This window comes from Cibotium barometz, chromosome 46 (genome assembly GCF_041138505.1).
Source record: "Cibotium barometz isolate CiBa-2024 chromosome 46, ASM4113850v1, whole genome shotgun sequence".
Classification (NCBI taxonomy): Eukaryota; Viridiplantae; Streptophyta; class Polypodiopsida; order Cyatheales; family Cibotiaceae; genus Cibotium; species Cibotium barometz.
Window position 1 is genome coordinate 23,357,001 of NC_141091.1, and position 20,899 is coordinate 23,377,899.

General features: G+C 39.9%; 1 protein-coding gene across 4 annotated transcripts; it reads right to left on the bottom strand.

Annotated features, from left to right (window-relative positions):
• Positions 1-5,546: 5,546 nt before the first annotated feature.
• LOC147612036 (squamosa promoter-binding-like protein 1) lies at positions 5,547-13,459 on the bottom strand. Of its 4 annotated transcripts, XM_086783871.1 has the most exons (11): positions 13,096-13,459; positions 11,501-12,919; positions 10,952-11,124; positions 8,905-9,626; positions 8,719-8,793; positions 8,390-8,497; positions 7,800-7,917; positions 7,580-7,715; positions 7,270-7,453; positions 6,265-6,936; positions 5,547-6,184 (listed from the first exon to the last, which is right to left on the bottom strand). In XM_086783871.1, the coding sequence occupies exons 2-11, from the start codon at positions 12,211-12,213 to the stop codon at positions 5,726-5,728; spliced, it is 3,360 nt and encodes a 1,119-aa protein (XP_086639997.1). In that variant the 5' UTR covers positions 12,214-12,919; positions 13,096-13,459; the 3' UTR covers positions 5,547-5,725. The 4 variants fall into 4 exon arrangements, with proteins under 4 accessions (XP_086639997.1, XP_086639998.1, XP_086639996.1 ...); XM_086783872.1 differs by lacking the exon at positions 11,501-12,919 and having other exon boundaries at positions 13,096-13,444; XM_086783870.1 differs by having other exon boundaries at positions 11,501-13,402.
• Positions 13,460-20,899: the final 7,440 nt, after the last annotated feature.

Consider the following 20,899-nt stretch of genomic DNA (forward strand, 5'->3'; position numbering starts at 1 on the left):
AGCTTTGGAAGCACATGTTGTAAACGATTAGCAAGTATCTTTGTGAAGATCTTGTACATGGATCCCATCAAAGAAATTGGTCTCCAATGTGCCCATATACTAGCCAATGTCTTTTTGCATTCACGAGCACAATTTGGCGTTTCTTTGAGTCGTTTGATAAGTTCCTCTAGCCTTTGAATCTTTGCATCCTTCTCCACATTCTTTGTGAGGATCTCTTTCATTTTATCTGATGATGTTTTAAGTCCTTCTTGACATTGTAAAAGGCTGAATTGTGATGCTTGCAATTGAGATTGGAGAATATGGGTTTGCCAAGCTCCACTTGTAGTCAATCTTCTACAGTATCCTAACAAGCCAAGCTCTCCTTCACCAACAAATTGCATAAAAGATGATAAATTCGGAAAGGAGGGTTTGCTCTTAATGGAGGCTCAACTGGATAGAGATGCCCATCAACACAAAATGGAGATGGGACCTTCGGCAAGAGGCGAATAATACCAATTTTCCAATCATCCGGCATATGGCCCGTCCTCCAGATCTCTTGACAGATAGCTCTTATTGGAGACTTCAGCTTATCAGCATATTTCTTAAAAATTTCATTGGCAAGACCATCCCAACCTGGACTTTTCCCACGGGGCAAATGTACCAATACATTCTCCACCTCCCCCTCAGTAATATTTGCCTCTAATTCCTCAACCCAAGAAGGAAGCACCTGACCTCTAACAAGATCAAACAAAATATTCCTAGCATTCATGACTGGATCAGAAACCTCCTCTGGCGAGCTAAACAAAGTAGAGAAAAATAGTGTGCAAGAGTGAATCACAGATTGTGGATCTGTCAAGCTACATCCATCGGCTTTCTTTACCCGAACCACATTTTCCCGCGCATACTTTTGTTGTAATCTCTCTCTCTCTCTCTCTCTCTCTCTCTCTCTCTCTCTCTCTCTCTCTCTCTCTCTCTCTCTCTCTCTCTCTCTCACACACACACACACACACACACACACACACACATCAAATCTCTCTCTCATCAAATACTGCCATAGACAAAATGATTAAATTCATCAATAATTGATGTTGGTTTAATATGTTGATGTGTAAGGAATTTGTGAATGAGGGAATTGTTTTCTATTTAACGTTTTGAGAATCCACCTCATTATGGATAGTTGCTTTCAAAATTCTAGGTGTAGAACATAGGGATTTCTTTGATAATTTTGACAGTGATAGCTTAGTTGTAGTTTAGTTTTGGTTTCATTTTCAATTTGTTATTCCATGATTTAGTTACTCGTGGGTTTGTAACTTTTGGTCTCATAGACCCTTGTGGTCTTTTGAAGAGGTTAATATGTCTTTCTTTCTTCTCTCTCTCTCTCTCTCTCTCTCTCTCTCTCTCTCTCTCTCTCTCTCTCTCTCTCTCTCTCATCACAAATACTGTTATAGATAAAATGAGTAACATCATCAATAATTGATGTTGGTTTAATACACTGAGCAATGTGTGAGGGGCATGTTTTCTATTCAACGTTTGGAGAATCCGTGTCATTATTGTTAATTACTTTCAAAATTCTAATAGGTGCACTTCTAATAATATCCTTGTCACTGTGCTAATTTCACCATATTGGGGAATATGGGAATTTCCCACAAGTTTGGGACACGTGGTCAAAAGTTTGGATTAACCATAACTTGAACACCACTAATCCAAAATGAGCGCTTTATAGCTCTTTAGATTCCATTTTTCAAGCGCTTTCCAACGATAGGTCATATGATAGGGTTTTGAGAAACTTACAAACATGTTATCCATGTCCCCTTTTTTAAGTATTCAAAAACGGGAATTGGGAAATTCCCAAATTCACTAATATGGTGTTTAAATTAAAATAGTAAATTACAATCTATTTCTCTTATTATAGTCTCATATAGTTCCCAAAATTTATCTATGTTTCTTTGTGGTAAGAGCGAGAATGAATCATTGGCACGTTAGTGTTGTATAATTTTTGGTTAGTGAGAATCATTGGCATGTTTAGTGTGGTACACACTTTGCTTTTAGCATAGCAACAATGAGAATGATTCTTTGAATAGATAGTTCTTAGTATACTTTGGCCCCAACATCTATGCCACCATTGAGTAAGCTATTGTGTCATATTTGTTTCTTCAAAGTGATAATGAGAATAAACCATCTAGTAATTAGTACATCCATGCTTACATTTACATAAATGCCATGCCTTTTGGTTGAGGTGTACTCCATAAAGGAATAGGGGGGTTGATACCACTGCTCCTCTCTATGTCAAATGTAAACATACAAGACCTTCTCTCTCAAAAGTATTACATCAACACTTTTTGCATTTGTATAGGCTTAGAGAATAGAGAATCGATTTGTATAAGCTAGTGTGTCATATTTGTTTCTTCAAAGTGACAATGATAATAAACCATCTAGTAATTAGTACATCCATGCTTACATTTACATAAATGCCACATCTTTTGGTTGCGGTGATCTCCATAAAGAAGTAGGGGGTTTGATACCATCGCTCCTCTCTCATGTCGAATTTAGAACTTCTCTCTCAAAAGTACTACATCAACAACTCTTCCATTTGTATAGGCTTAGAGAATAGAGAATCATTCTACCTATACTCCAAATATTGTTTGTAGGAAATTCATCTATTATGCTGAGCTCAAGCCGTGCTCCAAGAGCTCCACTCCTCCTTGGGAAGCTAGTTTCATTATCACACCGTGCATTCTCCTTGTCCCTCCCTCGGGGGGTATGCTTTTAGGAAGACCTACATACAACATGCGTTCAAAGGGTATTAAAAAATATGTGAATTTTGACTTAATAAAAATGACCCCTTTTTCTTTATAAACTTACAGGTTTTTTTCAAAATGCTATCTAAACCCCCTTATGTAAGTAGATTTATGTTTTTTTTTCAAAATCTTGGATAAAGATACCCCTCCTAATGATTGCACAAGTCACATCAGCACCACTACGTCCAAGCACAACCAAGGCCATTAGGACGACTAAGGCAATGCACCACCAAGAGGCGACCACCAAACCATGAACCCCCCCTCCCCCCCCAAAAAAAAACTGGCTGAGGGAGATTACTATGGCAAGGTGCCACTCTAGCCTACATGACTCTTTGACTTTCCATGTTTCCAACATACCGTCCAAGCATTTCATGCTGGAATTAGTGCATTACCTGGTCTTGAAAGAGAATACCTCAGTGCGGATTCGGTTGTTTCTTCTGAGAGTGACACCCAACATTTACAATATAAAAATCCTAAATATCACGTGCAAACAAGATAGATTTCTCTACCTCTTATGCATCTTTTCTATAATTTTAGAGGTAATAAAACTACCGAATTCTGACCAAACTTGTGGATGTTTTTTTTGTTCAAAAAAAAAAACCTTATGTATGTAAACGTTTTTGCAAGTCCATGAAAACAAAAGCCTCTTTCATTGAAACCCAAATGTGATCTTACACATTCTCAAGTGAACCCTTGGAGGCATCATGCATTGAAAGAGTGTGGTTCAAAGGACATGTCACTAAGGTAGCTAATAAAGAGATGTAGCATCCAATAAAGAGCACATGTTAGTCAATGAGCTGGATCAGCCCTTTTGATAAGTAATATTGGGCTACCATCTACACTCAAGTATTAAGCCTACAACCAATCAAACTGCATAAGGATTGGATAGTACAAAGATAACATTTACATGGGCAAAGAACAAAATGGTCAAGATACAAGCAATAATGAAAAGTTAAGTGTAAGTGCACAAAAGATTTGAATTTTGAAGATGGAGATTTGGTTGTCTAAGGTTGCATAAGCATATTTATGCTTCATTGAAGCTTGCTCATAGGCTCTATAAATCATTCAAGCTGAAGACAAGAGCTGAAGAGTGTGCTCTTGGGAATTGGGACTTTGCACCTATTATATGCCCTCATATGGGACTGTTACCTATTCTCAACCTCCTACAAAGAGGAAGAGAAGGAGATTTAGAGGTTGTGAGGGGATACTCCTAAAGTTCCCACCCCCTCCCTATCCTACCTAGAAAGGACCCAACCAAGTTTGACTGCTCTCTACAAGCCCCTTTAGAAGTATCATGTAAGCGTGTGGTTATAGGCCCAATCAAGCTCCTCCACATTCTCCAAAGATATTTACTTGGGCCAATCAATCCTCCAAGTGCTTTTCTCTCCCTCATAGGGAGATTTTTATCAACATAACATGTGCAATGTGGCGTCCATGTTTACCAACCCTCATCCTGCTAATGGATCTTGGAGCATGATGTGTGTGAAAATCACTTAAGAAACAATGCTAAACGAGGTTACGAAGTTGTAGTCATGGGAAAGTGATACATGAATTGCTTCCCAATTTGAAAGGCACCCTTTAAGGATTAATATGATAGCTTCTCATACTTGCCTGATTTGCAAAGATGTGAAGTAGGCATGAATGAACAATAGAAATGTAAAAGTGAAATGAAATTTTATCCCTGATGTCTATCTTGAAGGTAAGTTATTCACCATTAAGATTGAAATATTGTTTTATTTTGCTGATTCTTTTTAATTTGTTTTTTATATGCTCAAGAACTTTAATGTAATTTACATTCAAAACTTGGTTATGTAATTCCCTTGCATGCCCAACTTACATTTGTGATTTCTAGGTGAATAGAACAGTGTATGATGTGGAGATGGCCAAATTGCCACCCATTGACAAACTACATCAATTGTATAGATAATTGCAATCTAGATACATACTCATATGCAAAATAAGCCTTGGCCTCTTGCTTAAGAGGGATTGAACCTTGGCCTCTTTGATACTGAAGCCCTTTACACAATAGAAAAAGAAGCTAGCTAGCTCAGCAAGCTTGAATGGAGCATAGAGAGACTAGTTCTTTCAAATGTGTGAGAAGAGGTAAAAGGGTCATCATACCAACTCCACCACCTCACAAAACTGCACTATTAAGAAGGTAACAGCATCTACATTGCAAGGGACTACAAGAGGAAACCATAATACATTGTGACTAAATAGCTGTGAGCTAAAACATAGAGAAACTTCAATCATACAGCTAATCTGGCTTGAAAAGGCTAGTGTGAGGGCCTAGACACAAGTAGTAGAGACTACTAATTTACTCAGCAAGTCTAGGAAGCTTAGAGAGATCCATTATGGTCTACATAAATTGATGGCAAGAATCAGATACATGTGTGCACCAAACGTCTGGTCTTTCTTTGTCATCCATAAAACATGCTTTGAACACTTCAATGTAGCATACCCATGAACAAACACCGAATTTGGTGATCGACAATAATGCACAGACTTGTATGCACACGCCATTATTTGTAGTTTGTGAATCATGCAAGCCTTATGATAGGGGACCAGAAATGTAACACACTCCCCAAAGGCTTGCACAACTACCCTCCTTTAATTTGTTCCCTGTTCAAATTAGCGAGTTTCGAGGGCCAGATTTAGTATAAGTTTTTCTTGTGTCACTTCCTTATTGGCTAAAAAACCATCTGTAACTTGAAGCTTTGCTGCCCATCCACCTCAGGGTCACTGAATTGGGGGAGCAGATCTTAGAGGTTAGAGAATTCCCTGAATTGTATTTAGAAGACACTAGGACAGCAATGAAGTGGAAGACTTTACATGATGTAACTTCATACCAAACCCTCATCAGGGCAACAAGTACTGACTTTCTATAAGACATGGTAGTTAAGTTTTTGTACTACCCAGATGTCTCCGATAAAATCTATGCCATAGCTTCATATGAAGCCAAAATCTATGGACTCCCATACAAATGGAGTTTCTACAAACAGAACATTAGGAGGGCCTTTCATAAAGACGCCCACACACACACATACAGCTGCAATAGCAAGTAATGTCAGGACAAATGGACGGTATGTTGACCCATCGATTAGCGCGAGGTTCTGGGATCGTCTACCACCCTTGCAAGTGCAAAGCTCAGCTCTCTTGCTCATGAGCAGCTTTCCGGGTGAAGAAGAGGTTTCCTCTCCTGCCCCTACATTCAAAGCCACATGTGAGAATTGTGGGTCACTGTTGGCCATTGAATCATGCTCCATTGTAGCTTTTATTCTGTCTCCTAACTGTTGCAGTTTGCTTTGCACCATCTGCACATAAGCATGGTTACCAGCCACTACAGCATACATCGATGGAGTTATACCCGTAGAATCCTTTGCTCCTGTCCAAGCTGGCGCCCAGAACTGCACAATCCAGAAGGCAAGGCAATCAGCATTCCATTGAAGGAAAAATTACATCCAAAAGAGAGGAAATATACACACACCTCCTTTGGAACATTTGTTAGGGTATCGATGAGTCCATGAGCAGCATGCATGCCAGCAGCTATGTGAAGGGGGGTGAGCCCACCTAGACCCTGCATATCGGGTCTAAAGACATGGCTCTTCTTCATATTGTCACACCTCTCCCTTTTCCACATGTCGAAACACCCCGACCCCCTCTGGCCAATCGGCAATGACCTAGGCTCTCCACACACAGGAGGAGAGTAGTCAAGCAGTGCCTGTACAGTAGGCCGTGCGCTGCTCTTAACTGCAATGTGCAGCAAATTGGCTTCCGCTACAGTCTCTATTGCTTTCAAGTGTACAAGCTCGGGCGATCCATTGCCTATGCTGAACAGCAGATCTAGAATCTTCTTGACTACTGCACACCAACCACGCTCCACAGCAAAACGTAATAACCATCTGTATCTCGTAGGCGAGAATTCTTGTGCCGCTGCACCTCCGTGACTCGTCTTCCGATGCATTCGTTGCAGAAGCCAACCCAGCTCACAAAGAAAATGTGTAATTTTTGCTTCTGTTTTGCTAAACCTTTTCTTGAAGGGGTTCTTCTCCATTACACTGACCTCGAACTCCTTTTCTAATGAACAAACTTCTTCACAGATAGATCTCTCTGCTATAATGAAGGGGAAAAAATTGCCTTTAACCATCTCTCCCTCAACCTGATTAGTGAAACAAGAGCATTCCTTCAGATAAACTCATGCCAGAAGATTTGACAGAAGAAACCAAATGTATGTATAATGAAGGGGAAAAAATTGCCTTCAACCATCTCTCCCTCAACCTGATTAGTAAAACAAGAGCATTCCTTCAGATAAACTCATGCCATAAGATTTGAAAGAAGAAACCAAATGTATGTATAATGAAGGGGAAAAAATTGCCTTTAACCATCTCTCCCTCAACCTGATTAGTGAAACAAGAGCATTCCTTCAGATAAACTCATGCCAGAAGATTTGACAGAAGAAACCAAATGTATGTTGATAGGCAGAGCCACTTGCCTCTATAAAACCGTGCCCCAATTTATCGAAGGGGCCCACACGAAAGGTCAGAACTTGTTCATGTTGTGCATTTGACCACGCAAGCACTCTCCCTTGTTCCTCACTTCTCTCTCTCTTTCTCTCTCCCGAGCCCAGCAAAGCCACTTCTTTTTCTATGCACTTCCCTTCATATTCACATATAACTCTGCAAAAAAACTCAAGCCCACAAAAGTAAGAGATGCCAAGAGGTCATCTTTTTTGCATCCGTGCAAGAGACACAAGAAGCAAAGATGAATAAACACTCTTAATTTGCTAAGAAGAGCTCCCTTACTTGGTGCCAGGGACGTTCAGATTGTCCCCTTTTAAAATCAAATCCACATTCTCACCCATAACTACAGCAAATGGTTGGACTAAAAATAGATGTGGAGACTGAGGCAGTTTGGAATTCATGTTGGAATACACCTTACCTGCATTGGTATGTAAACCATCAGATAAGTGCATGCATGTGCAAGGAGCTTGAGCTCATGAAAAGCTTTAAAACACACGCTTACCTTCAACAATAACAGCATGGGCGTCTCCTAATTGTACAAGCACCCGTCCTTTGCACCAAAAGTCGCCATTCGTACTTTGAAAAAGCTTGGACAGGCTCCCTTCAATGTTTCCACACAGCTGCAAAAATCATATCATGTCAAGATAAGATCCTGAAGGCATGAACAAGTAATCTTGATTGTCCATCTCCCTGATGGGCAAGATTGTCAAGATTAAAAGTGCAGAGCTTGATTCGCAAACTACAGATGGAGAATGGTGCCTTCTTGCATGAGCCTTCTGATCAGGTCAGAGGACACCTTACAAAATTCCAGTATTCAGTGTACTTTTTAACGCTTTTACAAATAATTACTGTATAATAATCCTTCGATTATATCCTGGGGTGATTACAAACCATGATGTAATAAATGCATCTCTACCCCCCACTACACATTTCTGAGTACTCTCACCTGTCCAAGATGCATTTCCAAGGCACCCATCACCAAGCGTGTAAAATCCCTTGATACATAAAATATTTCCATGATCTAGCCAGAATGCATTACAAATTACAATGTGAAGCTTTTGAATTGACAAGACTTAACAAGGGGTCACTTACTCTCTCCCAAGCTTGAACTGGCATGCATAGAAAAATCACGAGTATGATACAGCCAGGTCTGATGTAACTTTCCATCTCAACAGGGAAGTTGTCCAACCACTCAAGCATCTGGGCCAGAAAAAACCAGTAGATTTTTTTAAGCTTTCCACCAATAAAACAGCTTGAAGATAGCAAAGTTTGTAAGCTTAAGGGTCTCGCCCATGGGACGGGGACGATCCTCCCCCCATGATGGATCAGTGAGTGAGATATCCTCTTTTAATGGGCCAGAGTTATGTCTGCAAAAACCCTAATGCTCCAATTATTGGGCTTCAACACAGCTTTGGTGTTACCTGTTTTCTCAATGTTGAAGGCAAATCTCCTGGACCTCTATCAAAAATTTTGAACCAAATTTGAAATGTCTGTTCCTGTACTTCAAAAGTAATCAAACACCAATTTTGGACATGACCATTAAAAAACTGACATAAACTGGATATGTTTTATTTCATCAGTATACACCTAAACAGGTCAATGTGTACCTGCACGTCCATCAAAGAATTGAAGGGTTGATCTGACCCCGAGGTTGGTGTCTCAAGCTCTCCGAGGCTCATATTTTGAGTATTGTTAGGCAGATACACAGGATTTCTAGCCTTTTCTGAAGCCGGCATCAAGGGTGCCCTTTGACTTTGTATTTCAGAATTCATGCCCTCCCCCAACTGCCTTGTCCTAGGCTGGACAAGCCCATGACTCCAACCTGCACTTTGAGCACGTCCGACATGTAACAATCCATCTGTCGAATCACCATTGACATGAGTTCTTTTACCATTAGGTGTCATGTTGAGCTCTCTAGCTACAGGAGGATCACCCGGCTTCTCAAAGCACCATGCAGTTTTTGCAGCCATTGTATCTACTCCATTGATGCATGACTCTGATCGTTTTGCCTCTGGCATAGAACCAGGCAGACCACCCATCTTGCTGTGATTCTGATGCAAATGTTGCACAGACGATAAATATGCATTGGATAAGCCTGCAATGGGGGACTCTGGTGGTACTACACATGGCAGATTACACACAAGTGAAGGATTCCGAAGTAGCAAATTGCTCAAAGCTTGCGATTTTGCAATTGCAGTCACAAGGTCGCTAGGAATGCCTCCCTTTAATGTAAATTGATCTTCTGTTGCAGCTTTTGTACTTAACAGAGTCTGCAGAAGTGCATCTCCACCACTCAACACCCTAAGCAACCTTTCGAGTTCCTCTTTTCCTGCAAAAAAAGGGATCGTTAACCCATCTCTTAAGTGACAAGAAAGAAAGCATACAGTCATGTCAAAACAGAACTTTGGATGCAGTTGAGCAATACAAAAAGTGGAGAAAAGTGCACATATCATAGTATCCCTGAGAATGTAGCCAATAGGATAGATAAACACAGCATTTACTATATGAGACAGGCACCCATAATTGATAGGGTTTACGAAGCCTTCACCAGTGTGTCCATGCGAGGCCCATGCGCAATCTTGCAGCAAACAACCTTGCAAACCAGTATCAATAGTGGAAGACCTACAAGAAGAGCTAGCTCATAATTCAGCTGGCCAGAAAGCACCACCAAGCCTAAGTCTAGACAAACACCAAGACTAATGCCCCAGACTGCCACAGCTTAATATCCAAATCCGAGCAATAGCTTGGCCAAGGTCCTCCCTAAGTCCTATTTATCTACATGCAAATAAGTAGCAAAGAGAAATTTGCAAACGGAAGACTTAAAACTGACTCAAGAACACTCACAGGATACCTGAACTATGGTATGTTATTACTGCTGTAAGCAAATTGCTCAATATACAAGCCTACCAAAGTGGCTGAAAGATGAAAACTGTAATTTAAAAGTCTACAGAATTCTACTGAAGAACTGTTTTCCCGGCAAACCCAGGTCAATTCCAAAATCTTTGTATGGAGGATGATCGAACATAGGATGGAGGGTTCACCATCTACTAGGCCCTCAAAAGATGAGATTCTTCACAGGCTTTGTAACCCTAATCATTTAGCAAGAAGTGGGCTGCAGTCTTCGCAGAGGAGCATATGTTCAGACCCCAAAAGTATACCACAGTGCATTTTCAGCATCTGCTAGGTCAGAAGTCATTTGATTTTTTCTCTCTTTGAAGAGATCAACTTGAAGAGTGGCACCACCTGTGTACTCTTCCCATATTTTGCCAAACTTTTATTGTATGAGCGCATCATGATTCACTGTAAAAGATTTTCAAGAAGCTGAAACAGAGAAGTTTTGGACATTAAATGCATCAGTCTATGTAAGCCATGGCCCAAAGTTATCAGAAGGTAAGGGAAAATCATGGTAATTCACTTAAACTTGTTAAAGCCTTTAAATTTTGAAGAATCTCCTCCTACACATATGAACATTAGCTTTGTAACTAACCTGTCACCCACAACAAAGCCACTACAAGGAGCACACACACTACCACACCCTTGTAGACACACTCAGCTTTAAAAAATCCCATATATTGTGCACCCATATGTTACATAGCTACTACATGAGTGAACACAAAGATAACAAAAGAGACAAAAACAACTTCTCGAACCAACCTTGGAGCTGTCCTAGTGTATTGATGATCCTTGCAGAATCATTTTGATCTGCCAAAAGATATGATAAAGCTGCTGCGGCATCTGGCTGAGTTTTCCTTCTGCGTCTATTGTGCCCTGCGAGCCGTTTCCGACAGCTCCTTCGATCTTCATCAAATTCTTCTAATAAGTGAAATCTACACATCAAAGAACTTGTTTGTAATCCTTGAACTTTGCAATATGAGTAACTTCAACTAGCACCAAGACCTTTGATGGCATGACATTCCCAGCCCTACTTTCCAGAGTAATTAACCAATCAGAGCCCTCCATCACCAATCCGTTCTAGCCAGGAGTCTTCCATTAACAGCTCACCAATAGGAACTCAAGGAAACGCAATCCCTTCAGGGATGATTGGAGGGAACAACCTAACCCTGGCTGTTCCTAAAACGGAATAAGCCTACCGGCCTTTCCCATTCTGAATGGAAACAACCAGGGCAAGGCTGTTCCCTAGTCCACCTTAACGGTTTCCACCAGGGAAATGAGAAGACATAGCTAAAGACTCAAAACGGCTACCTGCTGCACTGCTGGCAAAAGCGCTGCATTATTCCTGACACTGGTGCTTTCAATGCTTTTGCATGCACTTCACAAACTTTATGCCGCCTGTGATAGTCTTTTTCAATTTGTAAATCTGCTATACAGTGGTCAACCTGGCACCGTTGCTGATGGATTTCGAGTAGAGAATGCCGGCTTCTCTTTACACTTGGGAGAAGATCATATCCTCTCCATGAAGCATCATTTCCACCACCAAGCTTTAGAGTTAGGATTTCATCATCTTCTACTGGATAGTCCTTTAACCTTTGGTCGAGAGGATTCAAGCTGTTGTGTGATCCATCCATTTCAGACTTTTCCAATGAGGATGCAGATTTGGATTTGGAGTTCTGGACACCATGTGGGCTTCTGCATGGAATGTTGGGAGGTTTCATGGATGATGTCGGCTGTGCTGCAAACAGCAAGTTCTCCCATTCCCATGAGCCTTTCCGGTGCTTTGCTGCAGGAGCCTTGGCATTAATAGCCTCTGGTTGAGATAGTTGTTCCCACATCTTCCAGGACTCGGAAAGCATCACACCATTCAAAGCAAAGGCCGGCATATTTGGATGTGTTGGGTCAGTGGCTTGAGGCAAATCCTTGCAGCTTTGGCCTTGAAAAAAGTCATGCAGAACAGAAGGCCCGTCCTGTAAGATTGAAGCATTCTCTGTTCTATCATGTTGTCCTTGTAGCTTCTCCATTAAGTTTCTCTGTCTGCAGCCACGGTGCAGTGTCTGCAGACGGCCTTACATGTGATAACAAACTTAACCCTTCACACTTGAGGGTATGCAACATATGCAAGAAGATATTATTTCTGGTACCTTGATACGAAACTCCTTTCCAACAAGGCCAGGAAAGAAGCCTGGTAGAATATAAGAGCTCTAGCTGACCTTGAGTGGGCAAGGGTGATGGGTAACGGCATGAATTGATTTGAGTGATTCAAAAACCATGAGGGGCATGCTCCCACTATGTTTTTTCCATTTATGGTGAGCTTCCACTACACATTAGAAAGCCAACCTAGAAAGCCTATGCCCTATACAAGAGCTATAGCTGATCTTGTGTGGTAAAGGGTGAAGGGTAATGGCAAGCATTGATTTGAGTGATGCAGAAACCATGAGCCAAGGGCTGAGATGGCCAGGAATGAAATAGCTGATCTTGAGTGGTCAAGGTTGAAGGGTAATGACACACATTGATTTGAGTAATTCAGAAACCATGAGGGGCATGCTCCCAGCCTATGACCTTGGCTCATTTGGGTTACCAGGGAGCCTATTTTACCATCAAACCTGGGTAATGATTGGCAAACATGGCGCAAAACAGTTGGGACTTTTTAGTGACTAGGTTTTGAGTCCAAGAATAATGTCACCTCCCGTGTGGAAGCTGTTGGACGGAGATGTTATACACATCCAACTGCACAAAATCCAGTAGTTCAACACCTAGGTTGCAGTGCGAAAGAGCTTTGCAATAAAGGTTGATAAGACCCAGTCTCGATCAACAGGCATTTGATAAGCCAAGTCCAAACACCAAGAGCTAATTGCTGCATCAAGAGATGAGAAAACACGTAATAAAACAAAGATGCATATTACCTGCTTTTGGGGCTGAGCAAAGCTGCAGAGACACGCTTTGATTCCGTTGGGGAGGAGGTTTTCTGCACCATGCCAAGGAGGCAATTGTGCAGGATTGGTAATGGGCACTGGTGAACAAGGTTGGTGATGATGGGTGGGAGCTATGAAAGGAGCGAAGGAAAGCTTGAGTTGATCGTTGATGGGATGGGAGGGATGGGTGGATGAATAGAAGCATAATCAATCAAGAGTTGGATCATCCAGTTAAGGGGACAGTAGGCAGAGAGAGAGAGAGAGAGAGAGAGAGAGAGAGAGAGAGAGGAAAAGAGACCTGTGCAGTACTGGGTTTGTGAATGCAAAGGCAGCCGATTGTACTGAATGAATGAATGAATCGAAAGAAGTGTGGGGAAACTCTTAGAGAGCTTTTGGGCAAGTGGGCTGTCTACTTCTGGGCAGGGGGAGGCACGGATGGATGAAGACAGGAGAGAGCGACAGCGAGCGAGAGAGAGAGAGAGAGAGAAGAGGGAGTAGAAAGAGAAAAGGCAAGTTTGTGTGTGTGCGTGAGAGAGAGAGAGAGAGAGAGAGAGAGAGAGAGAGAGAGGACACTGGTTAGAGAAGCAAGTCTGTGACTGTGTGTGTGTGTGTGTGAGAGAGAAAGAGAGAGAGAGAGAGCAGTAGTAGGATGGTATGGCACCCTTAATATTAATGTGATGATGTTATGGCACCTTAATATTTTTGTAAGGAATGTGACATCCACCACCCTCTCTCTCTCTCTTTTTGTAATGAAATGTGACAACCTCTCTCAAATTGCTTCAAATGTGACACCCCCCTCCCCATACACATAAGTGTGTGGCCCCCAATTCTTCATTAATCAAATAGGGAGGCCAATCCTAAGGGTGATTAGACGTTCCAAAATCAAAGGGCTCGCAAAAAACGTGGGTTCGATGCGCCCACTGACCAATAGAGATGAAAGGTGTAGCCAATCACTTGTAAACTTGTTGCCAAAGGCAGCAAGTCCATCTCGGCTACTACAGATCGTTCCAAAATTAAAGGGTTCACAAGATTTATTGATTGTTTGTTTTTTCTGTTGGCTTAACAAAGCCTCTTATCTCTTAACAAAGAAAACAAAGGTTTCAAGTCTCACCTATTTTAGCAAGTAAATGGCTCTATATACAGATTGTGTCCTCCCTCTCTCTCACATGCACATATGAGAGAGAGAGAGAGAGAGAGAGAGAGAGAGAGAGAGAGAGAGAGAGAGACTCTTTCTCTCTCTCTCTCTTTTCATGCTACATAAAAGTGTCAATATGGAGAGCATTGGAATAAGATGGCCCACAAAAATGCACGAGCGATTAAATAAGTCTCCTTTTAAACGCTTTGTTTGATTGATTTGAAATATTTCAAAGTGAACAACCTTCAGAGAGAGAGAGAGAGAGAGAGAGAGAGAGAGAGAGAGAGAGAATAATTCTATTTTGGCCCTTTTTTCCTTTTTCAAAATCTATTTAACACTTAGTCCTACTACAAAGGCAAGCTAATAAACATTAAGATATTTAATTGTAGACATTTAATCTATGAATATTAGTTTATTTATAAGATAACATAAGAATATTAATATGAAAACTTTATCCTTTATATTTGTATTGATAAAGAGATTAATTATAACCATATATATTAATCAAGAGATCAACCATATGTAAGAAAAACATGTACTTGTGGCTTGTAGAGGCTTTGGTAGGGACTCTTGGTGGACGATAAGGTTTCAAAGCAATTCTTTTACGAAAATAGAGACTCTTTGACTATAAGTTTCAAAGCAATTCTTCTAAGGAAATACTTGTGACAAGTGATAGTAGTGTCGCCACATCCAACCACAACCTAGGCCATTAGGATGATTCGGCAATGCACCACCAAGAGGTGACCCCACAGGTGACCACTATGACCGCCTCGTGGGCATTGTCATAGAAAAACTCCCACCAAGCTCCCTTCTCATGGTGTGCTGCCCCCCAAAATATTGATGATTGGGGAAGACAACTATGATAAGGTGCCACTCTAGCCTATATATGGCACTTTGACTTCCCATGTTTCCACATGCGGGATAATGTAGCACACCTTCTAGTCATTTCATGCTCAAATTGCCTCCAACGCCCTTCTCCATTCAAGCCACCCGAAGACATGAGCAAGGGTTACCTACTAGGACCATAAGACCAAGCTATGATACCATGTGAGAAGTCATAGTAGCACTACCACATCCAAGCATAACCGAGGCGATTCAACAACGCACCACTAGGAGGCGAACACACCATAAGTATGACCACCACCCCCCTTGGGCACTGCAATAGCAAACCCCCCATGTGGCTCCCATCTCCTGGTGTGCTGCACCCCAAAAATATTGACTAGGGGAGATAACTATGATAAGATGCAAGATGCCACTCTAGCCTATATATGGCTCTTCCCATATTTCCACATGTGGGATAATCAAGCACACCTTCTAGTCATTTCATGCTCAAATTGCCTCGAACAATACTCTCAACACGAGAGAATAATTTTTTTAAAATATGACTTACTAATTTTATTCATTTATTAGTATGTTTAGTTCTTATCGTTGTTTGTACAAAAGTTCTCATTTTTTTGTTTTACTTTAAAAACATCTTGAATGTTTTTTTTTGTGAGCTGCAAATATATTATAGAATTTCTTTATTTTATATACACATTGTTGGCATGTACTTTCCATCGGTTGAAGTTTTGTTTTCTGATACTACTTTTACTATCTCTAAAAATTGCAAAGTTTTTAAGTACATGATAAAAAAAACAAGCTTGTATATGTTAACCAAGCACACTTAAGTGATTCATGTCTTTTGAGATAATTTATCTTTTCATTGAGCCATTCCTCTAGCTAAAGCCACTTTTACGACCCATTTACAAGACTAGTCTTAATTTTATATGTTTAATAAGAATTAAATATATTAAATCCAATTTAATAAGAATTAAATTAGATTTTTTATATGAGTAAATTTATTTACTTGTGTATGTTAAAACTTGATAACCCCAATGTACTAGATTGTATGTTAAAACTTGATAATGCTAATGTATTAGATTTAACACTTGCATAAAAGAAAATATGTTTTTAAATAATAAGCCATTAGATCTAATTTTGGTCCAAGGTTAAAAAAGTTTGCATCCACTCGAAGTGAATTTTAATACAATATTTAGCATTGGTATTGAAAATCTTGAAGTTTTTTTGATGAAGTGGAGAATGTAAGATGTAGACCACCACATGCCATTATTTAAACCATAAAGTCACGTGAAACACCTCACCCACCTTGTTACTATTGTCGTATCTTTATAGTTTTAAAATAACTTTAGTCTACATATACTCATTCTCATGGTAGTGTAGATAGTCATTGGTGTCACACCATTATAGTTTTTAAATGACTTTGGTCTATAGAAACTTGAAAGTTTATGTCAATAGAGCAAACAAATGGATGGAATGAACATGCATTTTCATAGGAACTTACACTTAACAAAAAAGGTGAAAGTATTATACAACCACCTTGAAGTTTGAATTGTAGATTTTAATAGTGATCTTTAAAAGCTAGCATCATCAAACAAATTAGTATCATGGTTCATTATATATTGGTTGGCAAAGCTTGTGACAAATAGAATTTAAGTCTAGCCATCGATGCGTGTGCTTTTCATGATGCAAATCATAAAGTACATACATCGTCTATTTAAAAAAAGCATACATAAGGCTCTCTAGTCTTAAGGAACTCTAAATCATTATTGTAAAGATCATAGTACACTTATTGGCCATCCTCTATGAGTGTAAACAACCCTTATTAAAGTCTAGGTCAAAAGATAAGGCTTGATTCCTATAAAAGCATGTACTTAGGAGGTTCTCTAATTACAAGAGTATCATTTGAGTTATGCAACATCTCTCTCTCTCTCTCTCTCTCTCTCTCTCTCTCTCTCTCTCTCTCCACACACACACACACACACTCACCATAGCAATTACCCATTATTTAACACAAGGAAGAAGAGGTCCAACTTTTGTTCCATCTATGGCCTAAAGCAAAACGTAAGCAACACCTCTAGCGTGTAGGGTATAAAACACATGACATCCATGAGATGCTTGCACTCACTCACTCACCATGGCTATCCTCCATCTACCATAATCATGGCTTGATCATTCATCCCTGCCTTTAGAAATGCTCCATCCTAGCACCATGAATGCTAACAACACTAAGCTCATTTAGAGCATATGTACAAGAACTTTTCCAAAAAACCATGCTTTAAATTGATAAAGCTCGATTGTGTAGTTCTAATAAAGATAAAATCCATGAGAATTATATTAATCTTCAATACAAAAAAGTGATTGGTAACATGTGTAAATCAACAAGAAGCCAAAAAATATATTCTCTATATATGTGGAAAGTGTTTTTTGTCTATGTGGAAAGAGTTAGCTTCAACAAATTTTTATTTTTTTTTGTGAAAGAGGATACTAAGTTTCACAGGTAGATTTGCACAAGGAAGTCTGTTTGGAGGTGTACCTACAAATTTTTTTTTTAAAGGAAAGAGGATACTATGTTTCATAGGTGAATAGGTAGATGAGTTTTTTTGTAAGGAAGTTTGTTTGGAGGTGTAACTACAAAAAAATGAGAATTGAAGCAGTTGTTTCGAATGTCAATAGACATTGAAAACACATTCTAATAGATACTTGTATTAACATTGGGGAGAGTGGGAGGTTAAGCCTCATTGAATCCATGTGCTAGAAGTGCACATAGATATCGCTTGAGTGTGGAACTAAGTATTATTTTAAGTGTAGAACTAAGTTTTATTCTAAGTGTAGATTTTTCAAAGAATAAATCTTGACACATAGTGTGGAAAATGCAAGTTTAAGTACGTGACAAGGAAAGTAATTATGTGTATATAGATCTTAAAAGAATATATCACACACCACATGTATGTATGTATACACACATACATACATACATACATATATATATACATATGTATGTATGTATGTTGTATATATATATATATATATATATATGTATATGTACACACACACACACACACACACACACACACATACATATACTAATGGTTTAAAGGTTATCACCCAATTTTGGGAGAAATACTTGCACATAAGAAAAGCAAGCTATTTTTGTATCAAGAGCTATTTTGAGCCCCAAAGATAATTAATTAAAATACACTACGAGGAAGCTTGGGCTCACTCGTGTGTGGTGGCGAATTGGACCCCAATCTTGAGTGTTATCAATGGTTTATGCAGTTTGATTTTTATTGGTATTGTGCATTTTAATATGCTTGGGTCTTTGGTGCCTAGGAGGGATATCCCAAATAGGCATAACTATAAGTAATTATCCAGCTATATGTGTGTGTGTATGTGTATGCACACACACACACACACACACACACAACCTTTTCTTCCAAACATCTTCTAATTGGGGATCAATACAATTCAAGACCTAGAATATCATAAAAGTGAAAAAATATTGCAAGTTACTAAACACAACAATATGCCCATCCTAGATAACACAATATAGGCACACTCAGCACCTTGTATTTTCAATATAGCTTATATGAACGATACAAATGATAGGCTTTTAATATAGCTAGCCTTAAGCCCAAATATCCATACATGTGTTCACCTATGTGGCACTCTTATCCATCTGGACACACTCAAGATAATATCTAGCACCTCTAGGGTGCGTTCACACACTCAAGCCCAAGATTCACCCTCACATATTTTACATTGCACATTTCAATAGGAGGCACCTAAGGATCCTTCCTTGTTAGGCCCATCTTTTGAAACACCAATTACAAGGGCTTCTGCCATAAGCAAAACCAAAGAACTTCATGCCAAACCATCAACCTCAGTTCCCCCTCCTATCACCTCTACTTCAACACTCTAAACCCTGCCTCTCCAACACCATCGTCCCCACCTTTGTCTTCCCAAACAACCCCCACCCATTACCTCCTTGTTTGGGGGAAGTCCCAAATGGACTCAAAGAGTCATCTCCACCTTGCAAGTTGACCGCCAAATTAAGGTTATATATAGGAAAATTAAGGGATCACGGATTGCCTAGACCTCTACCTAATTAAGGGTTATCTATAGGAAAAATTTAACCAATGGTCAAGGGCACATCATAAAAAAGGGACCGTGGATAGTTACAAAAGGCCAGTTGATCCAATCACGCATAATCTCATGGGGGAGCAACCTATTTGGCAGAGCCATACATTCTCAAGCCTAAATTTTGGAAAGAATATTGTTATGCTCCCAAGTACCTCTGAGTCAACCCCATTCACTTCCCCATCGAATGACAATGGGCTTGGGATCTCTTTGATAAAAAGTTGGAAGTTACAATTTAATTTCCCATAGATACCTTTGCCTTAGCCACCCACCTTTTGAATGAGGCATTGATGCTTTGCACCATGCAACAATTCATCTAAGTTTACGATCAAGTGCCTGACCTTGACATCAAAATCACCATTTGCTTCTTCTACCTCATCATCACCCTTCTTTGGATATTTCTAGTGCCACAGGTTTGAGGACATCACTTGAGCTATGTGTTCTTGGCCTAGGACATCTTTTAACCCATGTGTGACCCCTTCCTAAACTGTTCAACATCTCTACTATTTGTGCATCTAGGGGCCGAATAGCTTGTGTAGTGGCACCTAGCATTGACACATGATTTATAGTGATTGTTGTGCTAGGCAAGGGATCGAACCCCAAGGGGACTGGTGTGACTAGGGGTTTAAAACCAATTAAAGTGGTCAAGGGCACGTGAGCAGTCCATGGCATGGTCAAGAGGACAGGCACCTGAATTAGAGGCTTAGGCCTCAAGGTCAGATTGTATCCAGTAGTGGGATTTGGCCCTAAGATTGAGGTGGTAGAACTCCTCAAATTGGTCATGATGATGTGTACTAATCTCTTCTCAAAGAGCTCGTGCACTTGCCAATTTAGCTCTTGTTTTTGGTTTTTCTATTTTGTTTTGATTTTTTAGATTTTACATGGTTTTTGTATTTTCAGTTTTTTCATTTTGTTTGGTTTTTTGAGATTTATGTTTGAAAAAAGAAACAAACTACATCAAATTCGTAGAATAATACAACTCACAAGATTTGAATAGAAAAGAAGAGAAGAAGAGGAAGGCAAACTTAGAAACAAGGTAGAGGAGGTGAGGTGGACTTACCCAACTTCCAAACTTTCAATTTGTCCCATGCTCCAATAGCAGATTTACTTTACTATTTCTCATGCCTTCACGCTCGTATCACATCTAATGGAGTTACACACCCAAGGGATCACTCTTTAGATCTTCCCCTTAGTACCACAATGGAGTTACACACCCAAGGGATCACTCTTTAGATCTTCCCCTTAGTACCACAATGGAGATCCTTATGGCACGGCTTGATACCAATTTCTACACGGGCCCACAAGCTAAAGCCCTATATTCCATTCTCTACGCTCGCCCTTCACCCCTGTGAACTTTTGTACAAAATTGTAGTTCAAAACCATGGTTAGAATATGCACATGAGTAGTGTGATCATGTGTATAGGAATCAGGATACTACTCAATTACACTACTCAATTACACTCTACAAACTCATCCTAACAAGCATAATTTTAGAATTAGATCCTTGTTAAACTTTTGAGAAACACCAAAGCAGTAATATAGAATTTGGTTGGTGTCAAATGGGAAAGAAATGAAGGAAAGAGAGAGGAAAATCTCCTAAGGTTCCCCTCCTAAACTTACTGCAATCAAGATTACTAAGCATTAGAGGAGGCAGGTGAGCTTATCGAGATCTTTACCAAGAAA

Coding starts and splice junctions, on each gene's coding strand:
- LOC147612036 (XM_086783871.1), bottom strand. CDS start 12,213: ATGGAGAAGCTACAAGGACAACATGATAGAACAGAGAATGCTTCAATC. Junction 8,794..8,904: donor ATTCTTTGATGGACGTGCAG/GTACACATTGAC, acceptor TTTGAAGTACAG/GAACAGACATTTCAAATTTG. Junction 7,716..7,799: donor CCATGCTGTTATTGTTGAAG/GTAAGCGTGTGT, acceptor ATACCAATGCAG/GTAAGGTGTATTCCAACATG.